General features: G+C 37.6%; 1 protein-coding gene across 1 annotated transcript in view; it reads left to right on the forward strand.

Moving 5' to 3' along the window:
• Nucleotides 1–17,475, forward strand: part of LOC126457061 (NFX1-type zinc finger-containing protein 1-like) — a 378,517-nt gene that overhangs the window by 244,794 nt on the left and 116,248 nt on the right. Inside the window, exon 12 of the mRNA XM_050093060.1 lies at nucleotides 8,389–8,554. Coding sequence (XP_049949017.1) covers nucleotides 8,389–8,554 — 166 coding nt within the window. The remainder of the gene's footprint in view (nucleotides 1–8,388; nucleotides 8,555–17,475) is intronic.

Below are 17,475 nucleotides of genomic sequence, written 5' to 3' on the forward strand. Positions count from 1 at the left end.
TTCAGACGGAATGGGTGACAAAAGAAAGGTGGCTGGGTGTGGGAGGGTAGGTTGGGAAAGGGTCACTGATATCGAGAGGGAGGCAAGAGGTTGTGAGAGTTTGATGTATAATACATATGTTAATAATAAACTACATATCTGAGTTGTATTAATTGTCGAACTCCATGCTAGATGAAATCTTCTGAAAACTTGATTCGGCACCAATGTCTTCAAAATCAGTATTCCAACTACTTGGAACTACAGTTGGACTTTATTGCATGTTCACCATACATCTGAAAGAGATTGATGTGTGTCTTTATTTAGAAATTGAAATATTGAAATTAATGTCACATTCTAAGATCTGTGGTACCTTGGCAGTGTAATAAATGTAAGGTTCTAAGTCAGTGCAACCAAAAGATATGGCCATTTATGTCACATATTTTGATCCTTGCTAAGTCACTCATTAAAACCTATTGGGTACTTTCCATTATCTAGAATCTTTAAATTTGGCAAGAAGTAAGATTTCACTGCTCAAGTAAAGTAAAAAATCCAAACCTTGTGAATCTGTAATTAAAAATGTTTTCTGTCATTTGTTATCAGTCTGTTAAGCCATAACCCTCCCCCCCCCCCCCCCTTTTTCCAGGAACAGATAGACATATCAAGTTGAACTGAATGTCACATACTAAAGTATATAGTCCCTTGGCAATGTATTAAATGTAAGCTTCTAAGATGAAGTTGAAATTTATGTCACCTACTGAGGTCTATGGTTCTTTGGTGGTGTAAAAAAGTTAAGCATGTAAGTCAGTGCTATAGTGCATTTATGTCATGTAGTTTGATACTCGCAAACTCACTCATTAAAGCATATAGGGCACTTACTGTTGGCCTAGAAACTTGAAATTTGGCAGTAAACCAGGATTCAAATCACAAGAAAAGGGAAAAAATGTTAATTTGTAATTCTGTCAATGTCATTTGTTATCTGACTTCAAACTTGAAGTTAAAACATTCTCAAAAGCCTTGAAATCCCTGGGGGATGAACATCTTGTGAGCACCAGTGCTTATAACAGGCAAAACTCGATAGGATTCTCAATTCACAGAATGGATGAACTGTTTGTATAAATAATTAAGTTTGTGGGGAACCCTCAGGGTGTGAGTCCTGCTCACACCTGGCCTTTATCTTTTCAGCATTTTCCAAATTTTCTTATTAAACTACTGTGGTTTTGTTCTTCATCCACTTACTCATAACATACATGTCCAGAGAGTGATTTACAGTCAGTTTAAACTCCTATACAGGCATCATATTGGAACTAAATGATGTCCCTTCAGTGTCTAAGTAAATGCTAACACTTGGAGAAGTGCAGGGCACACACTGTGCTGTCTTACAATATGTTTATTCACAACCAGTTTCAAGCATTGATCGTCTTCACAGCAGAGAAATATTGTGACAACTTCACATGTCATATGTGCTATTTAACTAGAAAAGGTGCTGTAGCTGACATGCAAACATCAGAAAAATATACTCTAGGCCATAATAACAGCTTAAGCCAGCAGAAAACACTGAAAAATGAAACGATCTAACAGCAGCAAGTGCACAGCACATTGCTCTGGCACAACCTGAACAAGTCAGTCAGCTTTAAATGCTGGCTCTCTAAATTGTCTCAGTACTGCTCCTCGAATACAACATTGCCTACCCTCAAGAGATTCCCATTTCAGTTCCTGAAGCATCTCTGTAACACTCATGTACAAATCTAGCAGCCCACCTCTAAATTGTTTCAATGTTTTCCTATAATCTGATTTGGTATGGATCCTGTCCTATATGCAAGCTCCTTTACAGATGAACCACACTTTCCTAAACTTTTCCCAAAAAAACAAAGTTTTCACCTTCCCTACCACAGTCATGAAATGCTTCTTTCATTTCATATTGCTTTGCATACAGATATTTAAACAACGTGACTGTGTCATGCAGGACACTATTAATGCTGTATCCAAACATTATGGCTTTGTTTTTCCCATTCATCTGCATTAACTTACATTTTTCTACATTTAGAGCTAGCTGCCATACATCACACCTACTAGAAATTTTGTGTTAGTCATCTTGTATCCTTCTATAGTCACACAACTTCAACACCTTAGAGTACACCACAGCATTATCAGCAGACAACTGCAAATTGCTGCCCACCCCATCTGCCAAATCATTTGTGTATAAAGAGAACAACATTGGTCCTATCACACTTCCCTGGGGCACTCCTGATGACACCCTTGTCTCTGGTGAACTCTCGCCGTCAAGGACAACGTACTCCTTAAAAAGTCTTTGAGCCACTCACATATCTGTGAACCTATTCCATATGCTTGTACCTTCAGAAGAGACAGTAGAGGAGTTCTGTTTTAATAGCTGTGTATTTATTGGTCAAGGGTGGTGCAAGGCTGATATCGCTGATTGCATCCATGTACTCAACCAAGTGAGTAACCTGTGTCATGAACTTTGTGCTGTCACAGATGACATTCGAAATAAAAATGCTTTCCACAGTGGTGAACCACATGCTTTGGTTGATCTAAATGATGAGATGAGCCCCCAGTCCAGTAGGTTGCTATGGTGACATCCATAGAGGAAGAACAGCAGTGCAGTTTGGCTCCACACATGGCACAACTTGATGCGCAGTAGGTGAGTTGTAAGGCAATGCAGCTGGCTGCATGAGGCCTGGAGTGAATGAATTCGTGCATATCACAGATGACATCTTGGCCAAAGAGAGGGTACATGAACCCAACTGGTTGGATTAGTGTGGCTTGAAAGTAGCCCAGTTTGCGATTGGAGCTGAGTCCATTGCAAAATCACAGAGTAGGTTGTTCGACACGCTGCATGACAGCAGCATTGTAGCTGTGCAGTAACCATAGATGTTAAAGATCGTGACATTCTTACACTCATATCCTGATATGCACAACTGAAAGAAATTAGTACACCCTCTTAGAGGTTTTCAGTTATCTCAAGATTTATTGTTGCAACAGTGCATGTGGAGAACATGAAATAATTACATTTAAAGATGAATTCATTATTATGTGAATTTGACCCCAGCATCATTGATAAAATTTTGGGTAAGAAGAAGCACGCCAGGTCCCTACTGTACACAATGAGAAACACAAGACATATGGGAAAAGAAATGGTGCAAATTACCTTTTATAGGGAAAACATCAAATAGCATAAGTAACATCTTGAAGGCAAAGGCTTTCTCTGAGGTTTTCTATGCCCATCAGACAATACGTAGTTTCTTGTTCAATGCAAAAGACGACCAACCAGCTATCACAAAAAGTGGGGTTTATAAAATCACATGCCGATAGTGTTAGTCTTGCTACGTTAGACAGACGGGGAGGGTAATCTGCATCAAGCTTAAAGAACACCACAAAAGCTTGGAGATTGATGAAGCCTGATTCAGCCTTTGCAGAACGTTCCCTGAACAATAACCACAGATACACAATAGATGAACAAGTCCTACGCACAGCGGAAAAGAGGGCCAAACTCAACCAATTAGAAATTTTAGAAATTAAAAAACAGATGTGTATATCCCACACCTATTATTAAACGAGCAAACCCAATTCAATTATTCACCTCTTTTAGATGAGATCACAGCCCCAGGATAGAAGCAAAACTTTGGGTGCCAGTCCATCATGTTTAAAAAGCTCTTGTCTGATGCACAATAACTTTAGCCCGATCATTGTAGTGTAATTGGTAAGTGTGCACTAATGTTTGTAATTTGTTAAAAATGGTCATGGATGTAATTGTACATTAAGCAATGGATTGATACCTTAAGGAGTTGAGATGATTATCTTTGCTTTGTCATCATGTTTAATTGTGCGTTATCGTCTTTGGGAATCAGGAATCAGTAATGTATTTGAAAATGGGCTTATAAACCGAAACCTAGGTTGTGCAATAACATTAATAATGAATTGTGAAACAAGGCTAAAAAACAGTGTTTGTTTAATTAATGTAATTTCTTCACTTACGTTGTTCCCAAACCCTTAGCATTTCTCATTTCACCAGCTATTGATGGCCCTTTAAAATTACATTCTTTCATTGAAAAAGTCTATAGTTAGTGGAATAACACGTTAGATAATGAAGTTTTGCATAATAAACATATGGCATAATGCTTTCCTCTTTGTGTGCTATCATTTTCCAAAATCTCTTTTTGATATCTCAAATCATTTATGAAATGTGAGAAATGTTGTGGATATTTCAATTTGGCTGATTCATGAGCCCGCATGATCGCAAATGAGTGTACAACAGCAGATCAATTTTCTTGAGCTTGGTGACAGATGGAGAGCTCCACCCAAGTGTAAAGAAAAATTTGATGTATTAGCTAAATTTCATACACAGTAACATATTATGTAATATGCACTAACTGCAAAATTTTTCAAATTTCTCTCAGTGTCTTACTCACATGTAAATATCACAGTAACTATGACAGTTAACAAAGTGATGGTCACATCATCAAGAACCTGATATCTGAAACTATAAGTAATGCAAAAATAATTTTTTTAGCTAATAATATCTGTAAAATCATTTGAGAAAGATTGCAGGGCTTGCTCTTCAATTCTGTCATCGCTGATTGGCCAAAATGTTGCAAACATTGTTGATCTCCCCTCCTGAACAAATGATGAACTCGCCAAGTGCTTTGGATGAAAATTGGTCACTGTGCATCGGCAACCTTATCCTGCATGGACTCTGCATCTGTTATCCTCCAAGTGGCATGTGCCTTCATCAGATCAAAATCAATGTCATCTTTCAGGTGCACTAGTTTTTTTTTTTTTTTCTGGCACTGGTTTTTCTCCTTAATGGTATGAGTTACTGATTACAGAAGTCAATTTCAGCTATAATGATAATAATTCCGTGTGGCTCAATGGCCTAGTGCAAATCTTTTATTGGACTCCACTTTGGCAATTTGCATGTCCCTAAGCTACCCCACTTATCCAACTGGAGATTCCAAAACATATGTTGTTTCTGGTAACCCCTCACTTTGTTGAAAGGCGAAGACTAGGTTAAAATGCGGACTGAAAAATCTTTGATCCATCATGGATTAGATCCTATGCCTCTCAGCTTTCAGGCATGCACTTTACCACTAAACTACCAGGCCTGAACGGTGATATATACAGTCACAATACAAGATACAAAAATAATTTTCATGTATATTTTGTATCCTTGTCCAAGGTTGAGAATGGAGTGGTAAGATGTTCCACAGACTCATGTCTAACATAAAGCAAGAAATTGGGAAAATCTACCCGTTAAAAATAATAAAAATAAAAATGGACTTCATTAGGCACTTTTTTTTTACACATTATCTAAATATCTAGATTCAGGAATGGAGAAGTTCTTCTAGCTGCACCCCAAGTAGCAGTGGTGGTTATATCACTTAGGATAAAACTGATGCAACATTAGGTTTTTTCACAGTAGCAGCTTTCTTACTGATTTATTCAATTAGCATAAGTGTGAATAGCACTAAGTATAGTGACAGTTTTTTTATTAGTTCTTTGACTCATTCCACATCCCTGAAGCTTCCCCTTCTTGATGGGATGTACTGTACATGGTAAATGAATGAATTAATCTGAAAAGGAGAGTTTATAATTAGTACATATTAGCAGTGTTTGCTCATTGTAAGGAGACATTGGCTTTATGTGTGAAAACTTCCAAAATTGAGTGTTGCTTAATGAGCAGTGGAGAGTTTTATAATACAAAGTTCTATGAGATACTGAAAACAAAGCACTATTATCAGAAAGCAAATTGTACTGTTACATTTAATTGTGACTGTAATGAAACTTAAATGGTGGATGGTGAGACATGTAACCAGGCAAATGGCTGGCAGATAGATATGGAACTTCTTTGCGGGGTTTCAAAAAATAGGGAAAGAATGAGACAAAAACGTAACAGATGATGGATGGTCAGATGAAATTACAAAATGTACTTTTGAATAGTGTGATGGATTGTAGATAAAGACAGTAATGCATCAGAATGCCTAGGGGTTTCTTTGATCTGCTTCCAGAAGTGAACTGATTATCATTATCGTGAGGATGGCACAAACATTACAAGATCCCACTCATATAATAAGAACTCTGCTACCAATGTGAACCGTGCAACTCCCAAAAAAAGGGTCATAAGTTGTAAATTTCAGTACTAGGCACTGTAGCAGACAGTGGACAGCAAGGCATTAATGGTGCAAACTTTCAACCACAAACTGGAACATTCACGGTTTTAACATTCCCTTCCCATTTCAATCGTCAGAAAATTTGTTGTAGTCTCACGTCAGATCAAACTGCAGGTGCATAAATTCAGATAACAACCAACATCAGAGCACCATTTGTAATAACTGGTGAAAGGAAGTTAAACATTCATAGGACTCAAGTCATAACACATATCTTTCTCACATAATTTAAAGATCCTGAGTTTTACAGCTGATTAACAAGACATTAGTTGGGTCTACCTCAGTTTATTTTGTATGAGCAGGAGACTCTTAAGACAGCCATCACTATAACATATTGACCTAACTTGACAAAATTAAATAAATAACCATGAAATACTTCAAAAGCTCTATAAAAACGAAAGTTCCACCTTGGAATGAGTTGCACACTCGGTGGATCGCTGTTGATGTTTAAAAATCATTTATCAGACTACCACTGTTGTGTCATACTTCAGTTGTATTTGGTGGACTCAGGCATGTAAGGCTCTGCTATGGTCATCAGTATTTATTTCTACTCTACTGTGTGACCAAAATTAAATTCGGGAATTCTCTGAAAAGTGTTTGTGGAGGATCTGGTACCACACAGGTAGTCATACAAATCCAACCTATAAAAAAAGTATCTGTTGCTTAAATCTCAACAAATTTGCAAAAGGAAATTAGTAATGGATCATGTGTGAAAATATTTTCCTTGTAAAACCAGAGAATGTTCAAAGAATATGTTATCTTGTGCTGTATATAGAAAACAATTTAACAAACTACTGTTTGTGTCTGACAAGAGTGCTTTGGGGGCTATTTGTAATTAGTAGCTACTACATAAGCTTTGTCAGTGTCCTGTATACGAAATATTTCAGTGGTTGAAATGAACATGAGACACTTTTATGAATAACTCGCATCATCATGTAGTCACAAAGCCATTACACACACAAAGAACCAGTTAGCAACAACAGTATTCCTGTTGTTCTTGTTATTATTGTAAGAAATGAACTTATGTTTTCAGTATTACTACAAGCATTTTCATTAGAATCTTGATTAATCTGTATAACAAATATGTGTTAGGAAACAGTTTGGACATTATTATAAATGCCAAAAGGTATTTTTTGGGGAGCTTTTGATGATTTCAGCTTCCTGAATTTTTTGGGCTATGCTTTGTTTTTACAGTTGGAATGATTCATTAATAGGATCCATAGAACAAAAGATGCAACCCTTTGTTAAGATTTGTAAGTGTGCAGTATTTTAGTGTAAAAACTGGGAAAAGTTCATTGGCCAATTACGAGGAAATTGCAGATGAAGGCTGGTGTTACAAATTTGTTACTGTATGGTTGCCCCTGTTGGTTTGTAGAACCACATGCTGTCCTTATGACACATACTTCCTGTATGACAGCATTACTATTTTTTTCTTCCTGCTGAATTTTGATACTTTAATTGGCTTGTTTGGTATGCAATTAAGTAGAACAATCAGAAGTCAAAGAGTGTCACATACTCATGGATTAAGCATTGGGCACCAGATGCTGGAATCCTGCATCATGGATTCACATAAGGTCCTTGCGGAGGTGGTTTGCTGTTGCCTTCCTGAAACTTGTTACGAAGTGTCAAGTGTGTACCTGTAACATATGGATGACTGTGATTAATGCTTGTACAGGGCACCGTTGTTATGGAAGAAATGAAGGGAGAGAGTGAAATTCAGTACCAGCACATAACCTACTTCTCTCAAACAGCACCAAGGGGCCACTGAGCTTAATGTCTCCATCTGACAGATGGATCACAATCAACAATATCACATGCCTCACTTCATGAGATAACGTGGAAAGATTTGGAATTTAAATCCAAACCATTGATGCAAAGACTTGCGATCAGGAACTTTATGCCAATACTACTCCTCCACTTACCAACAAAATACTGCCAATGAAAATTTTCCATGAGCAGAATTCAAACCAGCTTATCACAGAGCCAAGTGCCATCACACAGGCATGCATTAGCAACCTCAGTGCAGAATCGGATTAACAAGGAAAATCATTGTGGATATTTTAAATCATTACTCAATGGCTTTCGTGTAGCCACAACGCAAAATTTCAGTTCTTAGTGTTTCGTGAATGTCCTATGAATTCATTTGCACAACCTTGTCATCCAAGTCTTGTTGTTTCTTTGTTCTTTTGATTCATTTTCTCAGATATTATCATTACTTTAATTTCAGGATTATCACCATACAGTGCCAAGTTGTTATCGAGGTGTGAAATGCCTTGTGGGGAAGTCCTGGAATGTGAACACATGTGTGCTGGGACTTGTGGTAAATGCCATCAAGGTCGTTTACATTTGCCATGCCAGGAAAAGTGTGGTCGTCTGCAAATATGTGGACACGGGTATGTTTATTATGTGGCCCATATTTTTTACTGTTTGATGATAAATATAGAAAACCAAGAACTATGATATTTAATAAAATGTGGAATTGAACCTCAGTTTCTGGAAGGAATTAGTATTAAATTTAGCAGACTTTGCTGTTGAATATTGTGTAGGCCCATTAAAGTAATTTTCATGGAGTGTGTCACTCTTACGATCGAGCGAGGTGGCGCAGTGGCTAGCACACAGGACTCGCATTCGGGAGGACGACAGTTCAATCCTGTGTCCGGCCATCCTGATTTACGTTTTCCGTGATTTCCCTAAATCACTCTAGGCAAATGCCGGGATGGTTCCTTTTAAAGGGCATGGCCGTCTTCCTTCACTGTCCTTCCCTAATCCGATAAGACCGATGACCTCGCTGACTGGTCTTCTCCCCGAAACAACCCAACTCACTCCTACGATAAACGATTCCGATTCCTAAAATTGTAGTCTTTTAATCAAATAACAGGATAAAGAAAACAAAATCAAAGCTAGTTTTGTCTTTTAACGAGAGGGAACTATTCTTGGCATATGGCAGTGAAGAAAAAGGTAGTATTGATGGATCAGTGCAATAACTCAATCTGTGAATATTTCTTTTCATCAAACTGTATTTTTGTACCTCAGAGCAGAAAAAATGTATGACTGAGCAAAGGTAATAGAACAGCTTAGAGGAATCTGTTAAAACCTGGTTCATGCACGCTCTCTCACAGCAAGGAGATTTTTTTTAATATATATATATATATATATATCATGAAGCTACATATGTTACCATGAGTGTTGCTAAATGGTGAACAACTTACGGGGCTAATAATTGTTTCTGGGTCTGGGTTTGGTAAGTATGGACTTGTAGCTGATTATTGCCACCAGCTCTTTTAAAATTAACTTTGTGTATGGTCCACTTATCACTATTGGCAGTAGCAGTGTTTTTGTATATTTCGAAGATCTTGGATCACAGCAGTACCAAAAAAAGTTACTTCAGGGCGATCTATGTGCCGACCAAGTGAAATAATGTTGAAAAGCAAGGCACTTTCTGCACAATTGCTTAAACCTTGCCCATGCAAGAAATAAGAGACCTACTGACTTGTAAAATTACAGTAGAGATACACTACATTAGTTCAAATAGAACATGTCAAAATACTTTTGATATAATGTTAGAGAACTCTTAAATCTGAATTGCAGACAGAATGCATCACTGTTCTAAAGTATTCCGTCAAGAGGAACAATGATATGCTTGCTTACAACAAATTCACTCTGCCAGACGCCGTTAAGGCTGTCAGTGGCTTAAAAGTGACACCTCATATACCCACAGAACAGTGAGTTGCTACAGCCAGTATCTTCAAGGATTTAATATTCATTATCTCTTTTGCATATTTAATATATTGATAAGCTACAGAGTTTGTAACTTATCATATCAAGTGTTTTACATCTTGCAACCTAAAAAAGGTAATAAATATCACATTCTTACAACTGTTGGTTGTAACAACTTACTGAATTGTGGGTACATGAGGCGATTCTTTGAAGCCATTAAAACTGACTTTATTAGACTTTGACAGAGTAGATTTGTTGTATGTGAGCATAGATTTGTTCCATTAAGCTGATAGCTTCCCAGCAGTACTCCCTTTCCCACAAAACAGAGTTGATAATTGGTTTTATGAAGAATCAGTCAGCTCAGTGTCAATAACTAACAGTTGTTTTGTAATACACAGATTTTCATGTGGTAAGATTTGATATATAACTGATGACCATTAATAATGCAGTTTATTTAAGAATAAATTTTCCAAATTGTGAAAAAAGTTATCCTACCAGTCGACAGAAGTTGAGGACAGTTACTGTTTTTGCCATTTAAAAATAAATCTGACAGGAGATACAGAACACATACATCATTATGAACATTGTGTGCCATAATCCTGTTTGTGGCCAGTTGATGTTGTTGTTTTGGTGGTGGTGTTCAGTCTTTAGACTGGTTTGAAGCAGTTATCCACACTTGTATGAGGCACTTCTCTCCTCTGTAAATACTGCATTCCACATCTATTTGAACCTGTGTCCTGGATTCCAGCATTGGTGTCCCTCTACAATTTTTACTCACCACACTTCCGTCCATTACAATATTTATGACCCCTTGATGCCTCTGGTGAGTTCTAAACCGATCCCTTCTTTTAGTCATGCTGTAACAATTATTATTATTATTTCTTTCCTTTCTCAGACGTTACATCTGACTAAAAATGGAAAGTGACGCGGACCTTGATCATGCGTGACTTCCTTTTTAACTGTACGGTATATGTTACATTGCATTTAGGAACTTTCGGGTAATTGAACATGTATCAATGATTACGGATTTCTGTAGTTGTATATATAAGTTTGGATGTAGCTGTATTGCATTGATGTACTGGTGGATATTGTGTGGTATGACTCCTGTAGTTGATAGTATAATTGGTGTAATGTCAACTTTATACTGATCCCACATGTGTTTGACTTCCTCAGCCAGTTGGATGTATTTTTCAATTTTTTCTCCTGTTTTCTTCTGTATATTTGTTGTATTGGGTATGGATATTTCGATTAGTTGTGTTAATTTCTTCTTTTTATTGGTGAGTATGATGTCAGGTTTGTTATGTGGTGTTGTTTTATCTGTTATAATGGTTCTGTTCCAGTATAATTTGAATTCATCATTCTCCAGTACACTTTGTGGTGCATACTTGTATGTGGGAATGTGTTGTTTTGTAAGTTTATGTTGTAAGGCAAGCTGTTGATGTATTATTTTTGCTACATTGTCATGTCTTCTGGGGTATTCTGTATTTGCTAGTATTGTACATCCGCTTGTGATGTGATCTACTGTTTCTATTTGTTGTTTGCAAAGTCTGCATTTATCTCTTGTGGTATAGGGATCTTTAATAATATGCTTGCTGTAATATCTGGTGTTTATTGTTTGATCCTGTATTGCAATCATGAATCCTTCCGTCTCACTGTATATATTGCCTTTTCTTAGCCATGTGTTGGATGCGTCTTGATCGATGTGTGGCTGTGTTAGATGATACGGGTGCTTGCCATGTAGTGTTTCGATTTTCCAATTTACTTTCTTCGTATCTGTTGATGTTAAGTGATCTGAAGGGTTGTAGAAGTGGTTATGAAATTGCAATGGTGTAGCCGATGCATTTATATGAGTGATTGCTTTGTGTCTTTTTGGTAGTTTCTGCTCGTTCTATAAAGATTTCCTTAAATTGTCTGCCTGTCCATAATGTAGGTCGATAGACACACAAACAAACACAAACATACACACAAAATTCAAGCTTTCGCAACAAACTGTTGCCTCATCAGGAAAGAGAGAAGGAGAGGGAAAGACGAAAGGATGTGGGTTTTAAAATGTTTTAAAACCCACATCCTTTCGTCTTTCCCTCTCCTTCTCTCTTTCCTGATGAGGCAACAGTTTGTTGCGAAAGCTTGAATTTTGTGTGTATGTTTGTGTTTGTTTGTGTGTCTATCGACCTGCCAGCGCTTTCGTTCGGTAAGTCACCTCATCTTTGTTTTTATATATAATTTTTCCCACCTGGAATGTTTCCCTCTATTATATTGATATCCATAATGTAGGTTTTTTATGTCGATAAATCCCCTTCCTCCTTCCTTTCTGCTTAATGTGAATCTTTCTGTTGCTGAATGTAAGTGATGTATTCTATATTTGTGGCATTGTGATCGTGTAAGTGTATTGAGTGCTTCTAGGTCTGTGTCCTAGATATTTATAGGCATCTGTTTTTTCCATCGCTTCTATGCAGTCGTGGTTATCCAATATGTAATCTTCTTGTTTAGTGTGTTTTCCCTTGACTATGCTATTTTTCTTACATTTGTCTGTTCCAAAAGCCATATTTATATCATTGCTGAATACTTCTGTTATCTTTAGTAATTGGTTGAGTCGTTGATTTGTTGCTGCCAGTAGTTTTAGATCATCTATGTATAGCAAATGTGTGATTTTGTGTGGATATGTTCCAGTAATATTGTATCCATAATTTGTATTGTTTAGCATGTTGGATAGTGGGTTCAGAGCAAGGCAGAACCAGAAAGGACTTAATGAGTCTCCTTGGTATATTCCACGCTTAATCTGTATTGGCTGTGATGTGATATTATTTGAATTTGTTTGGATATTAAGTGTGGTTTTCCAATTTTTCATTACTATGTTTAGGAACTGTATCAATTTAGGATCTACTTTGTATATTTCCAATATTTGTAGTAACCATGAGTGGGGTACACTATCAAAAGCTTTTTGGTAATCAATGTATGCGTAGTGTAGCGACCTTTGTTTAGTTTTAGCTTGATATGTCACCTCTGCATCTATTATCAGCTGCTCTTTACATCCTCGTGCTCCTTTGCAACAGCCTTTTTGTTCTTCATTTATAATTTTGTTCTGTGTTGTATGTGTCATTAATTTTTGTGTAATGACTGAAGTTAATATTTTGTATATTGTTGGTAGGCATGTTATGGGGTGATATTTAGCTAAGTTTGCTGTGTCTGCTTGATCTTTAGGTTTCAGATAAGTTATTCCATGTGTAAGTGTATCAGGGAATGTGTATGGGTCTGCAATGTAACTGTTAAATGTCTGAAATGTCTGCTTGTGTCTGTGTATGTGCGGATGGATGTGTGTGTGTGTGTGCGCGCGGGTGTATACCTGTCCTTTTTTTCCCCCTAAGGTAAGTCTTTCCGCTCCCGGGATTGGAATGACTCCTTACCCTCTACCTTAAAACCCAAATCCTTTCGTCTTTGCCTCTCCTTCCCTCTTTCCTGATGAAGCAACCGTTGGTTGTGAAAGCTTGAATTTTGTGTGTATGTTTGTGTGTCTATCAACAGTGCTTTCGTTTGGTAAGTCACATCATCTTTGTTTTTAGATATGTTAAATAATTTAGTTAGATGTGAATGTGTTGAGGTGAACTTCTTTAGCCAGAAATTTGCTATTTTATCTTTTCCAGGGGCTTTCCAATTATGCGTAGAATTAATTGCTCGGGTGACTTCATGTTGCAAAATTATCACTTCAGGCATCTTGTATGTGTCTGTTTCTGCTTGTACCCACCGTGCACGTCTGTTATGTTGTACCGGGTTTCACCATATGTTGCTCCAGAAGTGTTCCATGTCTGCTATGTTTGGTGGGTTGTCTATATTAATGTGTGTGTTATTTATTGTCTGATAAAATTTCTTTTGGTTTGTGTTGAATGTTTGGTTTTGTTTCCTTCTATTTTCACATTTTTTGTATCTTCTAAGTCGTTTGGCCAATGCCTGTAATTTCTGCTTCTTTTCATCTAATTGCTCTATCGCTTCTTGTTGTGAGATTTTACCTAACCTTTTTCATTTCTTGTCCGATATTTCATTTCTTATAAATTGTGTTAGTTGTCCATGTCTTTTCTCAGTTTTTCTATTCTGATCTGTAGCCTGTGTTGCCATGCTGGTTTTGTGGGTTTTTTCTGTGTGTTGGTTTGTTCTGAACTCTGCCTAGTGTGTATAATTAGTGTAGTGAGTGCTCCTATATAAACCAGTAGTTGTAACTCTTTCGTAGTTGTATTTTCATTTATTTTACTGTGTATGATTGTGTTGATAGTTGTTATTGTTGTTTCGACTTGTGGGTTATTTGGTGGTCTATGCAAGAATGGCCTAATGTCTGTATTTGTGTCTTTGTTTTCTATATATGTTGGCTGAAATTTTTCTTCTATATCTAACATGTGTGTCACTTCGTGTTCTATTTGTGCTTGTTCTGGTGGCCGTCTTAAGATTTCGTTTTCGTCTGATTGTTTAATTGATGCGTATTGTTCTTTGTTTGTTTGCTCTGGGATGTTTGAGTCCATTACTGTATTTTCTTCTTCTTCTGATTGCACATTATTTTGTTCCAGTATTTGTTTTACTTGTTGTTTGATGTTTTCTAATTCTGACTGGGGTATCCTGTTATTTTTTATTATTACACGGATCTGATCAGCTAGTCATTGTTCTGTTAAAAATTTTAATTCTGGGTATCTGGTAATAAATGTTGTGTATACTTGTGATCTGTATCCAGTTGTGTTGGTTCCTAAGTTTGTTGCTTGGTAATAACAGAACATGAGGTGTCGGTTAACTTCATCTAACCATCTCATCCTCTGTCTTTGTTTTCCTACTAGAGTGGTTGCAGGGAGCATATCCTTCAAAACACCTCTATTTGGATTTAAGTCATTTTCCGTGTGGCTAGCAGTGTCATTACCATTGTTGATGGGCATAGGGTTCAAGCATCGTCCCCGACCACGACAGCTCTTGTCCGAGGCTTCATTAGTTCTGTCCTGAACCAACTAATCACGCTAAAATGGGGGTTAGCCCTATTAGTGGTTTGTTCTTTTCAGCCTTTTACGACTGGCAGAACATACCGGAGGCCTATTTTTTCTTTTATTCTTTTACTATTATTATTAACCCCTACCCCAATCAGTACCTCCTAATTAGTTATTTGATCTGCCCATGTAATCTTCGACATTCTTCTGTAGGACCTCTTTTCAGAAGCTTCAGTTCTCTTCTTGTCTGAGGTGTTTAACATACACATTTCTCTTCTGTCCAAGGCTATACTCCAAATGCGTAAAGAAAATACTTCTTAACATTATGAGAATTTATATTCTGTGTTAACAAGTCTTCTCTTTTTCATGCATTTTATATTGTCTCTTAGTTTCGGTGTCACCTGTTATTTTACAGACCAAGTAGCAAAACACATCTACTACTTTTAGTGTATCATTTCCTAATTTAAATTGTATGCTTAATTCAACTACATTCCATTACTCTCATTTTACTTTTGTAGATTTTCACCTTATACCCTTTCCCAAGTCACTGTCCATCCTGTTCGCTATTCTTTAAAGTCTTTTGCCATCTCTGAGATTTGCTGATGACACTATAATCCCGTCAAAGTTTTTATATCCCTTTCCATTATTTTCCTTGACTTAATTTACAGTTTTCTCAGTGTATAGATTGAATAACATCAAGAAACCGCCACAACCTGTCTCATTCCCTTCTTAATTACTGTTTCTTTTTAATGAGCTTCAACTATTATAACTGCCATCTGGTTTCTGTAAAATCTGTACACAACTTTTTGCTCCCTGTACTTTTATCCCAGGGCTTTAAGAATTTCAAAGTGTGTATTTCACACAACATGCTCAAAAACTTTCTCTAAATTTATAAGCTAAAACATAGATTTTTCCTTTATTTAACCTATCTTCCAAGAAAAGTTCCAGAGTCATTATTATAAAAATGTAAATAATAATTTTTTGTCAGTATAATATAATGTAATTGGATAGATAAAAAAATCTACTCACCAAGTGGCAGCAGGAGAACACATATCACCTCAGCCTTCACTGGACATAATTATACCACCAGCCTATCTCAAAAGCAGATTTCCCAGGCCATCACATCCAATCCTGGTACTGCTGATCCCTCCAAAAAAACAACTTAGGAGTACACTGCTTGTCACTCAGTATTATCATGGTCTCGAATGTGTTAATCAGCTACATTGACAAGGCCATGACTTCCTAAAAATCAAGCCCTGAAATTAGGTCCATTCTGTCTTGAGTTTTTGCCAGCACACCTAGAATAGCTTTATGTCGTCCTCCCAATCTCTGCAGTATCCTTGTCAGGCCCTAAGCTACTTCTGCACTCGTGTCCCTACCCTAAGGCTCCTACCCCTGTGGCCATCCCCACTGCAAGATTTGCCCTATGCGCACTCTTACCACCACCTATACCAGCCCTGTTACTGGCAAAACATATACCATCAAAGGGAGAGCCACCTGTGAAATGAAAATGATATGTCGTGTGGCGAGGGCCTCCAAGTGGGTAGACCCGAGTGCCTGGTGCAAGTCTTTTGAGTTGATGCCACTTTGGCTACTTGCGCATCGATGAGGATGAAATGATAATGATAAAGACGGCACAGCCACCCATTCCCTGAGCGGAGAAAATCTCAAACCCAGCCGGGAATCGAACCCAGGCCCCCGGCATGACAAGCCGGCATGCTGTCCACTCAGCTACAGTGGTGAACACCTGGGAAATGACACATGTCATATACCAGCCATTCTTAAACTGTTCAGTGGTGGACACCTGGGAAATGACACATGTCATATACTAACCATTCTTAAACTGTTCAGCCTTTTACATCAGTGTAAGCACCACCAAGTTGTCGGTTAGGGTGGATGGCCATTGGCAGATGGTGTGTACTGGTGGTACACAATATCCTGTTACAAAGCATGCTCTACAACATAACAATTGTGATCTCGGGGCCTGTGGCATCTGGATTCTTCCTCCAGACACCAGTTTCTCATAACTCCACAAGTGGGAACTGCGTGTCCTTGGTTCTTGCCACCCACCTGGCCTCCATTTACATTAATTTCTTCCGTCTTGGCATTTCTTCACAGTAACTACACCATTCTTCACTCCATTTTAGTTTTCTATGTCTTTCATTTTCTGACCTGCCTATTTTTTGCTGTCCCCCTCCCACCTCTATCACATACAATGCACTTAACTTGTGTATTACCCTTTCGTCCACTTTAAGCTTTCAGGTTTTCAAATCTCATCCATTGCAGTCCCCAGAAATCAATTTTTCCTTCTCATCCTATCTGGTAAGTCTCCCCTGACCCAGCATTTGGGGACTTTTCCAAACTGTAAACCCTTTTCCTAAACCTCTCCAGTCCTTTTCCTACACCCATCTTCCTCCTCCTTCAACCCTTCTGCCAGAAGAAGGAGCCAGTGGCTCTGAAAGGTTACATACATAATTCCTTTTTTTGAATGTGTATTCTCCTGCCACTGCTTTGAGAGTCATTTTTATCTTGTTTGTTCCAACATTTCACTGGAACCCAAACAGATCTTCCCTGAGGTCGGCCTCTACAATTTTCCCACTATTTTCTTTAAATAATTTATGTTGGTAGTTTGTGACATTCAG

This window comes from Schistocerca serialis, chromosome 2 (assembly GCF_023864345.2).
Source record: "Schistocerca serialis cubense isolate TAMUIC-IGC-003099 chromosome 2, iqSchSeri2.2, whole genome shotgun sequence".
Taxonomy (NCBI): Eukaryota; Metazoa; Arthropoda; class Insecta; order Orthoptera; family Acrididae; genus Schistocerca; species Schistocerca serialis.